At 40.0% G+C, this 18,595-nt stretch overlaps 1 protein-coding gene across 1 annotated transcript in view; it reads right to left on the bottom strand.

Moving 5' to 3' along the window:
- Positions 1-18,154, bottom strand: part of TOX (thymocyte selection associated high mobility group box) — a gene marked incomplete at its 5' end in the record, with an annotated part of 213,742 nt that extends 195,588 nt beyond the window's left edge. The window contains one exon of the mRNA XM_082044901.1: positions 18,053-18,154. Within this exon, the coding sequence (XP_081901027.1) occupies positions 18,053-18,154 (102 nt within the window). The remainder of the gene's footprint in view (positions 1-18,052) is intronic.
- Between the last annotated feature and the right edge of the window lie 441 nt (positions 18,155-18,595).

Genomic DNA, 18,595 nt, shown 5'->3' with positions numbered 1-18,595 from the left:
CCACAAGGCTCTAAAAGCTAAAGCAGTGACAAGGGCAGGAGAGCTATTATTTCTGTACCATAAAAAGAAAGATTCTAGAGATGTTATTACATTTAAATGTATTCTGATATTGCATTCTGCTTTTCCATCTCAGCAGACACTGTTCCATCTGAACAAGATGGACATAACATAGAGCACAGTATTTTATATTAAATATAGTTATAAGGGAAGAACAACAACCTTGGAATGACTCACTCGCAGGACCAATTCATAGGTTACACTGAGTATGAAAGGCAATTTCAGAGTAGTGCTGGGAGAAAAGGAGTTTTATTACAGAGGTGATACAAACTAATTTGGAGACATAGATACATACAGAACAGAGTACGCCATGTACTGTACACACTTTTTCAAGGGAGGGAATAATGGTTCCTTTTTCAAAGGCAGTGGTATCTGCAAAAAATAAAGTCCAATTCTGTTCAGTACTGTAATGAAATCATTACAAATGCTGAAACATATTAAAAATTCAACACTAAAAAGACAGCAGCTTTGTACTTGTGCTGCACTGAGTCTAAACACAAGATACAAAGGATACTGTATTAAGGCAGGACTGGTGACAGACATTGGCAGACCTATACAAGGGGTGTATGCGGAATGTAATAAGATATTCAGGAGTGCATTTCAGCCCATATAGTAAAGCACCAAGGGGGTAAAGTTTTGCTCATGGTTGCATTCCTTTTTAAGATAATCGGACAAAACTGTAAGAAAATACAAGATCTGTTGAATTATTTCACAAAGAGTTTGTCTCTATCCTGGATGATACATTTCTTTATCGGGAAAAACATAATGAAGATCACCTTTTAAAATGTAATGCAACAGAATTCTGTGAGCACTAGAACTGTGTAAAAATAGCATCTTCTACAAATGAACTGTACTATAAAAATTGATGGTCATGAAATGTTATTATAATCCAAAGTTTAAAACCACAAAGCAAGAAAATTCTGATTTAAACTGAAACTTCATCCTTAGCCCACCCAAAAGTGTTTAGATACAGCATGGCTTGCCAAAGAGTAAAAATCCTATATACAAAATATGCTGCCATAACTAGAAATTTCAAGCTAAGTATGGAATTCCAGCTCTAATTCTGAGCTTTCTTTTCCTCACTTTCATGGGTATAAGCAAGCCCTTTCATTACTTCAGGACTAGTGTGGTTAATAATATTAAGGGTGTTTGGTTTTGTTTTTTTTAACTATTTCTGTACAGCAGGATTAATTTGCCAGCTTTTCAGCTACAGATTCAACTGTACTGTTTGTATAGGCAGAGAAGAAGGGGAAAAATCAAAACGCAAACAGTAAAATTCTCTTTACAGTGTACCGTGGAGCAGCCCTAAAGGGAAAAGAACTCACGTAACAGAGTGGTCCACTCTGTGTACTCCAAACATGTCGTCTTTTTTTTTCCTAAGAGCTACAGGCATAAGTTATTGAACTACCAAATAAGGGCCAAAATGAGAAAGAATGAGGTTCTCATCCAAGTTAGGAGATAATAAATTGGGATGTGGAGAAGAGTGATTTTAGCAGAGACAGAGAGAGGGGGTTGTGTGAACAGGGAGGGGTGAGATGGCACAGCATCTCATAGTGTTTCTTTAGACCTCCTCCACAATTAAGTTTGTGTTGAACGACCTGTCCCTCTGTTGCTGGAGACTGCTCTTTCTCTCATCAGGATCTGTTTTTGGAGAGACTACGTTTCCCCATTTTTCTTATGTGACCTCATCAATGTAATGGTCACAAAAGGATTTCCTGATATTTTTGGACTTTGCCTTCTTAAAAGACACGCCCTGGCAGGAGACGGTAAATCAGCTGCTGAAGAGACAGCCTCTGTTGCAAGATGTCAATGACTTGTACAGAACATGACCGAAGAAAGTAGGAGATGAAGGCAGCAACGGAATAGCTAACGTGACATTTCAGGGACCGAAGACAGAAAGCACTTCCCCAGAGAAGCCCCTGTAGCTCAGGGGTTTTGTTCTGTGAGCAAGTAAACGTTGCCTGGAGTCACTCAAGTCCACAGAAAAGAGAAACATAATGCACCATAAAGACCGTAAATGCACATTCATGGAACTTTTCACATCATCCTGTACTACTTCAATTGATCAGTCCTAATCCTAATAGCTCTGCTGTCATGTAAATCTGAATTTGACTGTTTTCCTTAAAACAGGCATGTTGTCACACTAGGTCTTTGAACCAGAGATTCCTGAATCAACCTGAAGAACTGAGGGTGAAAGTGAGTCTGCCTGGGGCACACTCCACACACCCCTCCCACCCTTCTCCACTGAGAGCACAGGGACTTCAGGACCCTTCAGTGCTGTCCCCTTCTCAACTAGCAAGCTGCTCAGCCTCTCCTGGAGGCAGCTTAGGTGTCCATGCTGGTGGAAATGGTGTCCAGCTTTGGCCAAGACCAGTCAGAAAATCTATTTTCTACAGGATATCTTCATGTTTTCTTCTGTTCTAGTACAAATTCTTAATCACTGGGAAACAGGTGCTCTAAGTAACGTTGCAATTCTTCCGAGTTTTCAAAGCTCAGGATTTGTACAGGGAGAATACTTGAAAGATAAAGGGAGAAAGGTCTCTCCTGGCAGAAAGGAGACTAATGTTCAGTGATGGCAAAACGCAAACACATGCTGAAAGCAGCACTGGGACACCACAGCCCCAGCTCTTTCCCTTAGATGAGTTCTTTAAATGCTTGGTGCTCCCTTTCCCTGCTCTCCTCTCCCATGCTTGACTAAACAACAGTGTTAGTTTTTTAGCCACCAGAGTGGATGGAAAGCCCACATTTCCTCACCTCATGTTTTATCCTTACCCAGGATAACAAGACCTGATGATTATGATACTCTTCTATTTTTAACTCCTAACAAATAGGGAAATAGGCCTTCCAATGCTGTTACTTTCAGCTTTGTATGGGTCCATTGCAAGCTCAGTAGTAAGAATAAGGGAAGATTCTGCTAAGTGAATGGCAGAAAATTAACTTCCAGGTCTGGTGCATCACTATGCCCCATTGCTTCAAAATATGCTTACAGCTCTAACATAAGCTTCCAACACTGCTAGAGACTCAAGCAACCATATAGGAAGCAGCAGGTAAAGGGCTATTCCTATTGTAATTAACTGTTTCCTAGAAAGTCTACAATCTTCTTCTCCAAGCAAAAACTTCTGAATTCAGAACTTTACCTTTTTCACATTTTGAATTCCTGAAAAGAGTGAATAAAATCAAAGCCGAGTTAGAGAATGCTGCTTTAGTATTTGCACGGTAATGTTCTGTTTGTGGAAGTCCTCTGGAATCAGAGTACTCCTAAAAGGGCAATGGATTCAGATGAATAATAAATTTTTCCATTTCAAAAATATTTTTTCCTGCACATTCATTATGATATACATGGACTCCCTTGTAGCTCCAAAGAAAAATATCACAGGACAAACCCTAGGGATTTTTATACTAAATCCTCTAGTTTTACTAGAACTAAAGTAATTTATACAAATTCAGAGTTTATTATAAACATTTAACAGATGCTACTTTAATTATTTCTATAAGCATAGCATCTATATATGATAAAAATGATATATAAAATAGCATTTCCCTAATTTCACAATTGCAGGTTTAGCTATAGTACATATTACTGTACCTTTGGTCACAATAACGGTATTTGGAGTTCAAGTGGTATTTTTAACCTTAAGGAAACTCAAATAGCTCCATTATGTGTAGCACATCTTTGAAATTCAGCAGAATAAAAGATACTGAGATAGAAAACTTTTATTTGAGCTTTTGTTCAGAGGTAAAACCTTGAAATTACTAAAGCCTTAACTTAGGCTCGAGGCCCTCAGCCCAAAATATGGCCATCATGACAAAATGATAACCAACAAAAGTATTACAGAATCACAGAATGGTTGGGGATGGAAGGGACCTCTGGAGATCATCTAGTCCAACCCACCTGCTAAAGCAGGTTCACGTTGACTAGATTGCACAGGGAATGTGTCCAGGTGGGTCTTGAATATCTCCAGAGAAGGAGACTCCACAACCTCTCTGGGCAGCCTGTTCCAGCTCTCTGGCACCCTAAAAAATAAAGAAGTTTCTCCTCATATTCAGATGGAACCTCCTATGTTTCAGTCTGTGCCCATTGCCCCTCATGCTATCGTTGGGCACCACCGAAAAGAGTCTAGTCCCATCCTCTTGACACCTGTCCTTGAAATATTTATAAACATTGATGAGATCCCCTCCCAGCCTCCTCCTCTCCAGGCTGAACAGACCAAGCTCTCTCCATCTTTCCTCATAAGAAAGATCCTCCAGACCCCTCATTACCTTTTTAAACCTCCACTGGAGTCCCTCCAGTAATTCCCTGTCCTTCTTAAACTGGAGAGCCCAGAACTGGACGCAGTGCTCCAGATGTGGCCTCACCAGGGCAGAGGGGGAGGAGAACCTCACTCAGCCTGCTGGTCACACTTTTCCTAATGCACCCAGGATACCATTAGTCTTCTTGGCCACAAGGGCACATTGCTGACTCATAGTCAACTGTTGTCGATCAGAACTCCCAAGTCCTCTTCTGCAGTGCTGCTTTCCAGCATGTTTGTCCCCAACGTATATTGGTGCCTGGGGTTATTCCTCCCCAGGTGCCAGACCCTACACTTGCCCTTGTAGAATTTCATCAGGTTCTTCTCTGCCCAGTCCTCCAGCCTGTCCAGATCTCGCTGAATGGAAGCACAAAGTCTTGTTGGACTCCAAATCTTTAGATCATAAGCATGCTTCATGGTAGCCAGTATAAAGGTATTCACAAAGGGAAAGGACTGGTAAGAGAAAGCCCAAGCAAGATGAGGTGCTCCCCTCACTCACCATAACAAAACTCTCCCTGCTGTGAACAGTTAACGCTGCAGCAGAGAAATCTGTGCAGCAATGCTGAAGAGACTCAAACCCTCCTGACAGATGATAGCAAGAATGTCACGGATACAATCCAATGAATCAGTAACATACAAAAAAAAGATACTTCTGAAAGAATATTGTTTGGGTTACAAAGTCAAGAGGCCAAATAGTGCAAAAAGCCTGAAAGCCTAATGCAGGTGCCTCTTGTAACTGCATGAACAATAAAGTTGCAATGGCATGATCGCTTACTCTACATCCTCTGATTCACTCCACCAATTCCTGCCAATGACAACACACAAAAGAGCAAAATCAAGACATCCTTAAATCCGGTATTCCCAGCCTTCTAATGTTTGACTTCATAATCTAACGAAGTCCTGAACAAAGGAAGTCCTCAAGACAGCAATGTTGTAATCTTCCCAATGTTATTACAAGCGCTACCATGGCAATTTACAAAAAACGGCCCTAGTGCTAATCTAAAATTATAGCTTTGGGGTCCACTCCCATTTTTCTTAAAACCTTAGTCACAAGCTGAACCACCTTTACCGTGTTGCACAATCCATATATTTTCTTTTCTCAACAATGAGAAAAATATTTAAACATTCTTCATTTCTTACAGGTTTCTCCTTCCAATGTCTACAATTCTTCCTGGCTTGGGCAGCCTTGTGGACCTGCTGGCTATGATGGAAAGCTCCCAGAAAACAGGAACAATATTAGAAATTCTCTCTAAAAGCTTTATCAGTGCCAAAGGTCTGAAACTTGCAGAGGTGTGAACCCAGACAAATCTAAACACAAACACCTTTGGGTGTCCATCAAGCTACAGCTTCTCATTGATGCATTTGCTTATAGGATTTGAATGTGCACTCTACAGAGGGAATTGTACTCTCAGACTACTATCTTTGCCATTTCCCATTTCCCTCTATTTTCTACTCATAAATCCTAAAAATGCCTGAAGGTGTTACTTCTTAATAGACCCAACCAGCCATTGATGTCATATATTAAGTCAGAAGCAGTTTGTTTCATTAGAAATGTAGCAGTCTTGTTGGTTTTCTTCTTAAAGTATTCATAGATTCTAAACACTTCTAAGAGTTTACTGATGTTCAATAAAAAAATTGGGGGAGATACACGTTAGTCCAGCACAGGAGTTTAAAGGCTCTATACAGGGTCAGACAAGGTGATGGGATTTGCTGTTGTAACCTTCAGATTCAACAAGTGGTTGTCATCCTCCATTCCCACCCTTTACACAAATGTAACCTGAAAGTGCAAGCTGGCCCTACACAAAGGGTAAAACGGCAGAAGCCAGTCAATTTGCTTTTCATCTGAGAGCAAATGACAAACCAGGAAAGAAACTTTTTGACTAAGTAACAATTCCTTCCCAGGGGTCCTCCTGGAAAAATGCAACTGTCATCCCCCGTTAGATTTCAACATCCCTCTACAGACAGAAAACACTAACTCAGCTAGAAGTTCCCCACAACTGTGTTGTAGTTGTGCTTTCAGTTGCCACTGCTTTATGATCTTTAAAAATAATACAGTTGATGTTGTGGTTTCTGATGTAAAATGAAACCTGGAATCTAATTTGAGACACAAAAATCTAATGACTATTCATAATAACGAATCTTTCGTTTTGTCATTTTCACCTGCAATGTTCTTGGCTATGGAAAATGTTGAGGTCTACTTATCCGTGTCATTTTGCAGTGATGCATCATTTACTGTTTTTAAGGGGGAAAAAACAAAACAAAAAAAACCCAACCCAACCCAAACCAACCAAACAAAAAAAACCCACAAAAACAATCCCCACACTGATACTTAAGTTGCATTATGGCTTTATTATCAGGCTCAAAACTGAGGTCCCTGCCAGTCTTTACTTAGGTAAATCTCCCTCTAAAGAAACAGTGTTGCCTAAAGAGTGCAGATCAAATCCAGTATGAATGAAAAAGCCCGCTATCTCCCACAAAAATGAAAAAAGCCCCATCGTTTCCCTGTATCTTCTACAAAGGTGCAAGACACAAGGCCAGCCTGTCTCAGTAAATTTTTCTACTCCCTTTACTTTTTTTTTTGATGGGTTTTCTTCAAAGTACTCTTAAAAAAAAAAAAAAAAAAAGAAGAAGAAAAACAACAACAAAAATAAACAAAAAACCACATAACCACATCCAGCAAATGCCAGGAGAAAAATATATTCTAGCAGTCTTCGGCCAACTTAGATTTGAAATGAATTTACATCATCAAAATACTTCTTAATTGTGCTAAAACATTCTGAAAACTTATTGCACACATTTTCTTCTGAAATTCACAGGAATCTTGTGCTGTATAGTCCATTCTTCACTTGCATGCCCTTTTTCTCTCTCATTGGAAAATATATCGTTTATTAAAAAAAAAAAAAAGTGTTTTGGCATGGCTGACCTGTAGAGATATGGAGCTAAGCAGAGTCAGTGAATCCACTCACTCTGATATGCACACATGATATGCAATTAAAATCTCCATTCACATTCCTACAGGGTTGTCAATCAAGAGAAAAGCCTTTTTGACAACATCCAGTGAAGCGTACCAACTAACTGCTGAACAGGAACTTAAACAGTAACAGCTTTTGTTACTAGCAAGAACGGATTTTACCAAGATTGGGCTCAATTTCCAAAGAAATCATTATGTTAAAATTTGGGGGATTTTAATCAAAAATTAAAATGTGTCACCAAGCTATTGTGTGTGAAGCTATCGTACTATGTAATACATGAGGGTTATCAGATCTACGTGAAAAAAAACCTCTAAGCTTTCTTGACTACAGGAAACAATTTAACCTTACATATTTAAAACAGTGAACAGTGATTAAAATCCAGTTTTCAGGGAGAAGGGAATATTTTTCTAATGGCATGTTGTCTATTTGATAGGCACCAAATATCATTTATAACATTTTAAGTTGCCCAGCCACAAAACTAACACTGTAGAAGGCCTGCTACTGTCCAAAACTATACTGTGAACAATTTATTACTGACACACTGGAAAATTACGTGTCTCAATTATAAGTATTTGCAAGTCTTTGAAAATATCCTAACTTCAAATTTATGATAATAAGGGAAAAGTCTTTGATAAACACTGAAGATGCTAACATTTACTTTCTAATACCCAGCTAGATAATGTACAAGTCATAAGAGCATTAGGGTACTTTAAAATCAAATCTGTAAAGGTAAAACCAGCAAAAATAAATAGGTCATTATTAATCTCCTGTTTGTGTTTTGTGCACTAACCTTGAACTACAGTTTTCAAACATGCTAATATTATTAGATACTGAAATATTTGCCCTCTTGCTTATCATGCTCCGTAACTGAAGAGAGAGCAGATGCATCCTGACTATTAACAGTCATGACAAATTGCCTTACTAATGAATGTTACACACTGAAAGTGCCATAACTGATTAAACTACAATTTCCCACTACCAGACAGAGAGAGACTTGGGAACTCCAGCAGTGGACAACTCTGATGTTCTGCCAACAGGCCTTCAGGGCACAGTGTGGTATTTAGAAAAACACACTGTAAATTCCATATGAATGTATTCTAAAAGACTATGTGTATACAACAGGTTTTAAAGAACATTAGATGAAACAGCTTAGGTTCATAGTCGATGAGCCATGTAAAATGGATGTGTTTTAACAATTTTAGTATCATTACAAGGCGGCATTGGAGAATATTTCTATTGGGTTGCTCTACCCCTCTCCCCACCTCCCCAAACATTGCTTGTGCTTTGCTTTCACATAAAATCTTTCTTTTGTCAGTCTCTTTGTCGGTGCAAAATTGGCAGTGGTTCAAATTCAAAGTACTCCTATTCATTTACTGACCATTAAACCAATGTCATTCTAGTTCACATCAGCCAGAGAGCTAAGCTCTAAAAAACATAAAAGGCTTGCTTCACCACTGACGAATAATGTGTACATTTTTACAGAGCTTAAACCCTAATGCTTTGCCTGAAACTAACAATACAGTATATCTTATCATTCCTTTTTCACAAGCAGGCAGCTGCTGAAACGCTTGCCACTTCAAAATATCAATTGCTTGCCAGAGTTGTCCTCAACACACCCTGTCAAACTCATGTATATTGTGTAATGAAAATGGTGCAGGACTGAAAGCTAGAAATTGTGTCAAATTCTGCTGTAAGGGTATGATGTGCAAAGAACAACGTATGACAACCGTAGAGACTACAAACAATAGCAATGGAGCCAGACACTACATATATCACAACTGTGCCTGTACATATTTTATTGTATGTATTATATATTTAAAGCATGACAAATGTGTAATTGGAGCTATGAGCTACACCAAATAGAAACCCTTCAGCTAGTTAAGTTTTTTCATTTCTCTTGATGGAAATGTAGTGGTATTTTTCTGCCCTCTGAACATTTGTTAGTAAATCACACAGCACAAAAAAACCATCAGGTTTTCAAAATGAGTAACAGAAAACAAAAGGCAATACTACAAGATGAGAAAACGAGATGTTGTTCAATTAACACTTTTGCTTTTCTCTAAGGACGCATAGCCAGGCTACCTTAAAGAATATCTGAGGCTATACAAGACAAATACAATATCTCTGTGCCCATAAATTACAGTATACCTAATTTTAATGCAGATAAGTACTGGCCTATTGATTTGCATGTTTCCCTGGCAAAATGGAAATCCCATGTGAGTATGTTCTTTGTCTGTAGAAAATACATTTTAAAAAACCTTTATGAATACAGCAATCCATGCTAAAAAGGAAAACATAAATCACTTGTATAAAATTATGTATGGAACCTAAAGGAAGTACTGCTCATATACACACATATGTATACATGCATCTCTGTGTGTGTGTGCCCCTGTGAAGGTGTGTTACACAATCACATAGGGTTTTTTTGCACAGTTACAATTTCTGTAAAGTATCTTAACTAATGAAAATTCGGCCTCTAAACACAATCTTAAATTAGCTGAGGAAAAATAATTGAAAATTGCCAAAGTAGAAAACAAAGTAAGTCAATCATAAAGTGTCCACGGAATGACAAGCTTAAAGAAACAACACATGGCTGCAATGAAAAACAAATGTTTAGGAGGAGAGATAAGTGCAACAGCCCCAACAGCATGTAGGTTGCAAAAACTGAACACACGGGATTCCATGAGGGTCATTAACTGATATAATCCTAACCAAAATGAATAGATATGCCATTAAGGTGTTAATAAATATTTTGGAAAGAGAATAGGTGTTTTAGGTCCTCAGGGTTGCTGACCTTTGCTGTGTTTATTAGTGGGACAATGATGCATTATTAACACACAGCAGCTGTACCTGAACTGCTGCCATGAACATAATAGCCTTTTATAGCCATCAGGGGAGTGAGATAGGAGGCCTTTATTAACCACTAGACATGATTAGCACATTATGTGAACTTTAGTAGGCAAATTATCTCTTATTGAAATATAATGTTGGTTATAACTAATTGTAAACATGATTTTAAAAACTTCTCAATGCAAAACTAAGAGTTTTACTACCATTTTGCAAATTACTGGCTGGGCCACCAAATAAATAACTCTTTCCCTTTGTTCAACCCACAAAAACAATTGTGCCTCACAAAAACTTATTGCACTATGATAAAACCACTGAAGTGAATGACTTCCACGTCATTAATATTATTCTTCAGGAAAAAAAAAAATAAACAGACATTTAAAACACAATTAAGAAAACTGCTAATAAAAAAAACCTTACCTCACATTTTCCTATACAGATTATAAGCACTTATTTAAAAAGTCAGTTTGCCAATACATTTTCAAGACTTAACTTGAAAAAAATAACATCATGATTTACTTCAAAAAGCTTAATTTTGGGTAAGATTATCCCATTAGCCGTCGTAACTGAACACAGCACTGAGAGTCCATTATGAGCAGTCTTTTATGCCCTAGCAGAAAGTCATTAACATAAAATAAATCATTAGCTTTGATATTAAGCCTCTACTATCTGCAGGTTTCTATGACTAATGTTCACAACTGTGTCTGCCAAATGATAAATTACACTTTTTTGAAAGGCTATCATCCCTTTTCACCACTGTTTTTCCTTTCACTATTTATTATTATTTCAGGTTGATGCAAACACTATGATTGTATAATAAACAAATGTTTCCTGTTATTTATGAACACAGACCTATGCACTTTTGGCAACTGCAAACAGAATATGACTTTGAAGCCAGCTGCTTGTAATACAGAATAGCAATGACAGATTATTAGAGTAAGTTCACTTTCTTCAAAGTGAGCAATACATAATGAAGCAGAAACATACGTGTGTATATATGTAGAAAGTAGCAATGATACAAGAGGAATTTATACGTATACATAATCTTCTTACTCTCTGGCAGGAACTGTCTTGATAAATCTTTTTCTTCACATTGCAGATTTCATACTTCCCTTACTGGCCCATTTCCCTGAGTACAGGTTATCAATGTCTGATTTCAGAGTTCTGATTTCTTCTTGCATATAGAATGAGCAACTGGAGTTTGCTGCAAATTTTCTTAATATAACAAAAATACATGCCAGCTACAGTAACTTCCATTTAACCTTTAAGACCATATAATCATCAACAACAATAGCAGGAGACAAAAGTACTACCACAGCAGCTCAATTTCCATGCTTAGCCAGCAGTACCTTTGAAAAAAGCCACTCGTGCCACTTTTGATTGGTACAGAGCAGTTTAACAGCCAAGAATGTGAATGCTAAAACATTCTGACATTTCCACTAACCTGGATTTGTCAGATGCTCATGTAATTCAAGTATGTTTTGCAACTTAGAAAGGAGCGTGCTTCTTGGGAGGAAACCATACTAAGATGGTCTATAGCAAATCAAATAACAGCCCAGTGAGAAATACTAAATGAACAGTTCAGGAACAGTGTTAGCATATGTGAAATTGAAAGATAAGATATAAATATTAGTAAAGCCATATGAAATTAAAATGCTAAAAATAAACTACTTGCTGCAAACACAAGAAGCAAAAGAAAACCACAGACATTACAAATGCCGGTTGCACCAAGACCTTTGCTGAAACGCTATTTTAAACTTTGAAGATCTAAGTCAAGAGAGACAAACATTTTATTCAATGCCCTGACTTACTAACCTAACACTAATCACAACCTATGAACATAAAATGCAGATATTCCAGGGGAAGGGGAGATGAGATTTTCTTCCGTGCACTTCCTGCAGTGGAGTGGCGATGCCTGTTGCTGCTGCTAATGCTACGTAATCTGTGCCTAACCATAGAATAATGCGATGTTACCATTTTCCAACTGGATGCTGTAGAGAAAAATGTTATGACCAAGAAAATTTCATTCAAGTTGATGTGAATTCCATGTCTGAAAGTATTTTGGAAATGCTGCTATAATTAACAGTCGTTTGGCGCTTCTGCTATAAACCATGTTTTGGAGCAGTTTATAACTCAGTATTTCTAATGAGAAATCACTCCTTGGGCAGAAAATTGGTGCATAGTTGTGTAACAAAAAACGTAACCACGAAACATTTATATTTGGTTAAGCTAAATTTAAAATAAGTATTTTAGAGTATGCAGACCATGCTAGACATCCACAGAGCATGTGTCCCCTTCAAAAAGATAAACAAAGCTGCCACTAACTGCCCCTGCTGTCAGTTCCAGAAGCCAAGAAGCCATTGATCCAGGGAATACCCTCTCACTACTGAGAAGTGGTGCTTGCAGGTCACTCCTGAGCTGTGCTGAGAGAACAGTGTAAAGAAGGTTTTTACTTCCACCATCTAAGCTTTGTTACATCCGCCATCAATACAGGATTTAAATATCCAAGAATCTTTATCTAAATCCTACCACGCTTAGGACATTTCTCTGCTTAATATGCAGTCATATTTTAAGTATAGCCCATTTTCCAATGCTTCTGTACATGTCAGCAAGATGAGAAAGTCCTGCTAAGATGGGAATCTAAGGACAGGAGGGTGCTCAGTTCTTCCTGATAAAGTGCGATCATCCCCAACACACACCAAATTCAACGGGAGTTGCAACTGCCCAGTCCCCCACACTGTCAGCTCCTTAAATCCTTAAATGCAGCTCTATCTGTTCTTGGGTGTAATGTAAACATCAAAGGTACTGCATAGACTCTAGTGTTTAGCAAGTTCAGCATTCTTAATATTCCACAGTTTTCACTTTTTTCAGAAGACCTCATGATAGGCTGGTTGAGAGTAATGTCCTAGAGATGAAACACATCATTCTGGTAAGAAAATTAAACAGAACGACTGTGAATGCTTTGGTTTATAGAACATCATTGAGAAATACTTCTCAAAAGCACATACATAAATTATTTTCTGTATTCCACTAAAATTGGGACCACTTCTTTTCTGAAACACTAAAATTTAAGGAGGCAAAGTTGAGGCTTGCCCACAACTCTCTACATTCTAAGGCCTAGTAACCCAGAAAAGAAAAGTCTGTTTTCCTTCTTCCTATGTGGTATTTTCTAAAACTAACTAAAATATTTAACACTTAAAAATCAACAGTCAGCACCAATGTAACTGTTTAAACTTTTTTTTGAGAGGCACCAACAAATTTCAAGTACGATTCTAATGCAGTAGGGGACAAAGTAGTTGTCTAAGGAAAAAAAAATGCCCAGAATAAACAAATGGGGATCAATTAGATGAGCATAATCTAAAGTTCTGTCAAAACGCTAACACAGCATTTTAGCTTTAGAGCTGTCCTTCGGAGCCCTGGCTTGCCACAGTTCTGAGTTTCAGATGGAGATTGGATAGAAGTAAGCCACTGGAAATAATGTACACTCTGTAAACAGCCATGGAACATTTTACTTAGAGTAGTCTCTATGGTGGGGTTAAGTTTACACAATAAGTTATTCTAAACGCTGTGTATAAATATATGCACTTTTGCTCTGTGGAATTCTGATTGAGCGGGATTGTTACCTGCTTACAAAGCACCGTATTATATCTCCTTATCCAATTCTACCCAATGTCACTCTGCTTTTTCATTTTGAAGAGTTTTGCTTCCATCTCTCTCTTTTTTCCTCTTTATTCTTTTTAAAAAAAACTACAGTCTATCATTCTACCTCTGCTGTCTGGCTGTATTTTTCCAGTGCACTGACAACTACCAGTGCATACAAGAAAGATGAGTTGTAGGTTTCTGTATTTTTGAACCATGTAGCAAATCACTGAAGAATCCAGTGCATAATTCTGCAAGGCTAACCATTGGGAGCCATAAAGACCATTATTTTCTCCCTACTGCTGGCAGGGGTCAGCATCCCTGTCATTAGCTGTGTCAAACTATAATTATATAACTGCACTTTATGTGTGCAGATATCTGAAAACATTGTAAAGTTGTAAGTATGGAAATATATCAGTCCTTTTTACAGTACTAATTGAAGCAGTGTTTGGAGGTGACACTTTATAAAAAAGTCACAAGGATGTTATTTATTGTGCTCTACATAAACATTTAAACTTATCATCTGACTTTTTCAAGCAGCTTGAAATACCTGACCATATTCTTCTATCAAATTAAGACACTCAGATTATCAAAGTTATTTCTTTTGTAGCGTTCAACTCAATTAAGGAATGGGAGGTTTCTTGAAACAAATTTCAGCTGAACAGACTACACATGTTAGCCTGTAAATGTCTGAAATGCAATTATGCTTCAAGTTTCAAGAGGCAAACAGTACAATCCCAACTCTAAAACTCTCTGTCCAGCGTAAGAGCTCCACTATGCTATTTCAAAGGCTGACCTATATACTGCAGCATACCATCCATTCTGTCTGTTTGTATAAGAGATACCTCACAGAGTTGTCATAACCAACATTGTTTGCATTGTTCTTTCACTCTTCTCTCTCCATGGGTAGTGCAAGAGAAACAAGGAAGAGCCTGCATAACAATATATGCAGAGTATAATGAGCTTTCACAGCAGATAGAGTAATATTAGACTAAGATGCTTAGAATGCTATTTTAGGTTTAAAAAATAAAGATCTAAGCAGTCTTCTGAAACAAAGCCTGCCAACTGAAAATTGTGAGATAAGAGTCTACTGTTTGAATGTACATTACAGCATTTTCCTCTGGCTACATAAAAATGCACTGTCAATGCCTCCCATGCATGTGTCTGGCAACTCACTCATACGCTGCGAACAAGCCTCTGATTAGAAGAACTAGTGCTAACACAACAATTAGAAAACTTAAAAGCTTCAGTATTTGTGGAATACATTCTAAGTAACCGGCAGCTCCAGCAGATTTAAAATGTAAAGAATCAAAGTATTTCATTTTTGTAAAAAACAAAGCAAAACAAAACCAACACCACCAAAATCAAAGTACGAAAGCAAGAGCCAAATCCACCAGTAAGTGCCAAAAGTAAGTTCTCACTAACTTTACAAGAAACGAGATCCAGTTCTGAATTAGTTTTGCAGGTAAAGACCTAATCAAGACCACTATTCCAACCCAGAATACTGATCCATCTCATTCCTGCCATCATCTCCATTCCTGGGAGGCATCAAGGGCAAACACTCAAACAAACTTACTGAATGCAAAAAATTCTGCAGGCCTCCCATCCTTCAAACTCCCTAAATACACACAGCATGAAAGTGAGTGACAGAGCAATACTGTAACATGATGACATGTTTAGAACAAGTCAGATAAGTTTTCACAGCAATGTTAATCACGCTGGCCGAAGGGACAGAGCAAAAGGGGTGAAAAATGAAACGTTCAGTAAATGTACGCCTCCAAGGGGCCTGGCTAACCTACTCTGTCCATTTAATGTAATCAATGGTCAGTGGCAAAGACATCTGAAAAAGCCATTCATACTATACTCTGTATCTTATATTGAAACATTCCTGGTAAGTCAAGTCTTTTCCAAGCATAAAACATATGTCTTATGACTGTGCACTTTTAAGCACATTATCAGTTCAGGCAAAGTGAAATAGAAGAGTTGCAACTTGTCTACAGAATGAGTGCCTCATTTGCATTTAAAAAGAACAGTTTGCTCCCTCATACATGGCATGACTTAAAAGAAGCTTTAACCAGCTAGTAAAGAAATTCTGAAAATGAATTTATAAATTAATTTATAAGATTTGCAGTGCAACCCACCAAAACTGATTTAAGGAACTTAATTGAAAAATGATTTAATATATTAAAGTAATTCCTGATTTTCCAAAGCATTTAACTTTTAAATTAAATCTGGCCCACTATCTCAAGAATGATGAGTGAAATGTGTATTCAAGTCATTACCTTCTTTTTGAAGCTTTAAATCACTGATAGGTTTAATAACGTTTGTCCAGTTTCATTGCCAAATGGGTCTTCAGACACTTTGGTGCTCATGACATTAATATTAGCCCAAGCTTCTCACTTGGCAACACATTACGGTTACAATTTACAAAAACTGACAATAGAGAAAATAACGGCGAGCCACAGATCAAAGGTAGCAGTAGCCTCATGATTACTCGGAGCACTTACAAAAAAATAATGCACACATACAGGCTCCTACACATCTGGACTCTTCCTGCTGAACAAAGTTCACTCCTGGCACAAACCTGCGATCTATAGGGCAGGTTTGCCAGATGCCACAAAATACAGTTACTTAAAACACGGCTAACAGTCATACCTCTGGGATCTCTCTTGAAATATCCTTAGGCATCCACCACAAAAGGCCAGATTTATCCCTGAATTCTATAACTCCATTGAGTGTATGTGAAATGCAGCCAGGATGGATTTGGTCCTTTCTGTTGTGATTGGTAGATGAGACCATGTGGGAAATCTTTCCCGAAAACTGAGAGGGCTTCACCCCGGCGCTGCAGCCTCCGCGCTGCAGCCGCAGCCACACGCGATTTCTCTGCTTATCGCCGAATCGAGGCAGCTGCCCGGAATGAAAGACACGGCTCTGAACATCTCCGTGACACGTGAGGCCGACACGACAATGGCCCAGCACGGAACCAGGCGGCCGGGCCGGGCCGGGGAGGGGCCGGGTGGGGCGGCTCGCCCCGCGCCGCTGCCCCTCCGCACCCGCCACCGTGTCCCGCCACCGCGTCCCGCCACCGCGGACCCGCCGCCACCCTCCGCACCCGCGGCCAGCCCCTGCGGGACACTGCGCACGGCGGAGTGGACCGCGCTGCGAACAACATCTGCTGCAGCCCGCCACAGACTTCCAAGGCAGGTTCCTAAACAAACGCACAGGTTTGAACGCAGCTTTCTCCCCCAGGCGGGGGTGTGTGCTCAAGAAGTGCTCCGGGTAGCTCGCACTTCCTGGTTATTTGCTATGGCCAGCGTTTTATTCGTGTGCAAAGCCCATTCCGTAACAGCAGAGAAAGTGCGGCTCATGCATAAAGCACCAGCTGGCTCGGGCCATAGAGGCAGTGACAATGCAGGAGCCCCAGCCCCCTTGCTCGGCACCAAAAGTAATGCTAAGTGGTCCGGGACCGCACCACCAAACTCTCGTAAACCAAACCCGGGATCTGGGCTAGCGCGAGCCTCCTCTGCAGTTCCTTCTTCCCCGGGCTCGGGCACCTAGAACTTGGCTCTGGTCTGGTACTGACCCTGTTTGCAGCGGTTTAATCAAGTTACAGAGAAATTGGTAAGGCAGTTGCCCAGCTGGGACAAAGTCAAACCCCTGTTCTGAACAGACTTGTCACCTTTATACACCCTTATTATACGTATAGAGACGTGTGTACATACAAATATATATGTCACATACACATAAACACACTAACGTGATCCCGGCACCGCCAAGTACCGCTTTGACACATGAACTGCAGGGTACGTGGCGAGGCAGAGAGTTTCTGCCGGTTTGTGGCGGGCGCGTTCTCGTTAACAGGAGCCCTGGAAATTCAAGTCCTCCGCATCAACATCCTCGTCCACGCTGTTTCTCCGAAAGGGAAGATGTTATGGAAAATGCCTCCCCCACCCCCCCTACCTCCCCCCCACCTCCGCTCCAGCCGCCCGCCCCCAAACTACTCCGGGGTTTTAATTTGGGGTGCCTGCAGGGGAGCCGGTGTGTGTCCCGGCGGCACCTCTCCGCGGCGGGCGACACTGCGCTCCCCGAACCCCAAACCCCGGGCAAGTGCCGCTGCCCTCTTGCCTCGCCGGTCAACTTGGTGCGCGGCTCGCCAAAGCGCAGCGCCCGCTCATGCAACGCGCCGCGACAACAGCACAATCGACAGCACAGATAAAAACACCTCGGACGACACAAAACACGAGTCACCTTGTTGCAATAGTAGGGGTCCAGGCAGGGGGAAGGTCCCAAACAAGGCGTATCAGGAGCGGCTGCAGGCTGAGGAGGTGGTGAATAAAATCTTACGTCCATTTCACTAAAACATCAAGCAAACTCCTTTTCTTTTTGTCGTTAATGTTGGTGCAAAAAGGGGTGTGTGTGAGAGTGTGTGTGTGTGTGAGGGGAGAGGGGGGACACAACAAGACTGAGAAGAATTAAAAAAAGAGGTGCCTGACTTCAGTAGTCAAAGAAACACCTTCCCTGCCTCACATCCGTTTGTGGTTTGTAGAGAGAGGAGAGAGGAAAAAAAAAAAAAATCTCTTCCAAAAAAGCACCGGTCTGCAGATGTCTGCGAGAGAATCAACAAACCCTCCTTCTTCTACGGCAGGGCAGGTAACTTCGAGTACTTATTGTTTCCCCCACGCCTCGGCACCGGGGCGCTCGCTCCGTGTGTGCCGCTCTTTATGGGAGTCTCGGAGTTGGTTCGCTTCTCCCTCCCTCCCTCTCGCTCGCTCCCTCTATCCCTCTGTTCTT

Source organism: Streptopelia decaocto (assembly GCF_964273445.1).
Source record: "Streptopelia decaocto genome assembly, chromosome: 2".
In the NCBI taxonomy this organism is placed as follows: Eukaryota; Metazoa; Chordata; class Aves; order Columbiformes; family Columbidae; genus Streptopelia; species Streptopelia decaocto.
This window is presented reverse-complemented; position numbering and strand designations above follow the sequence as displayed.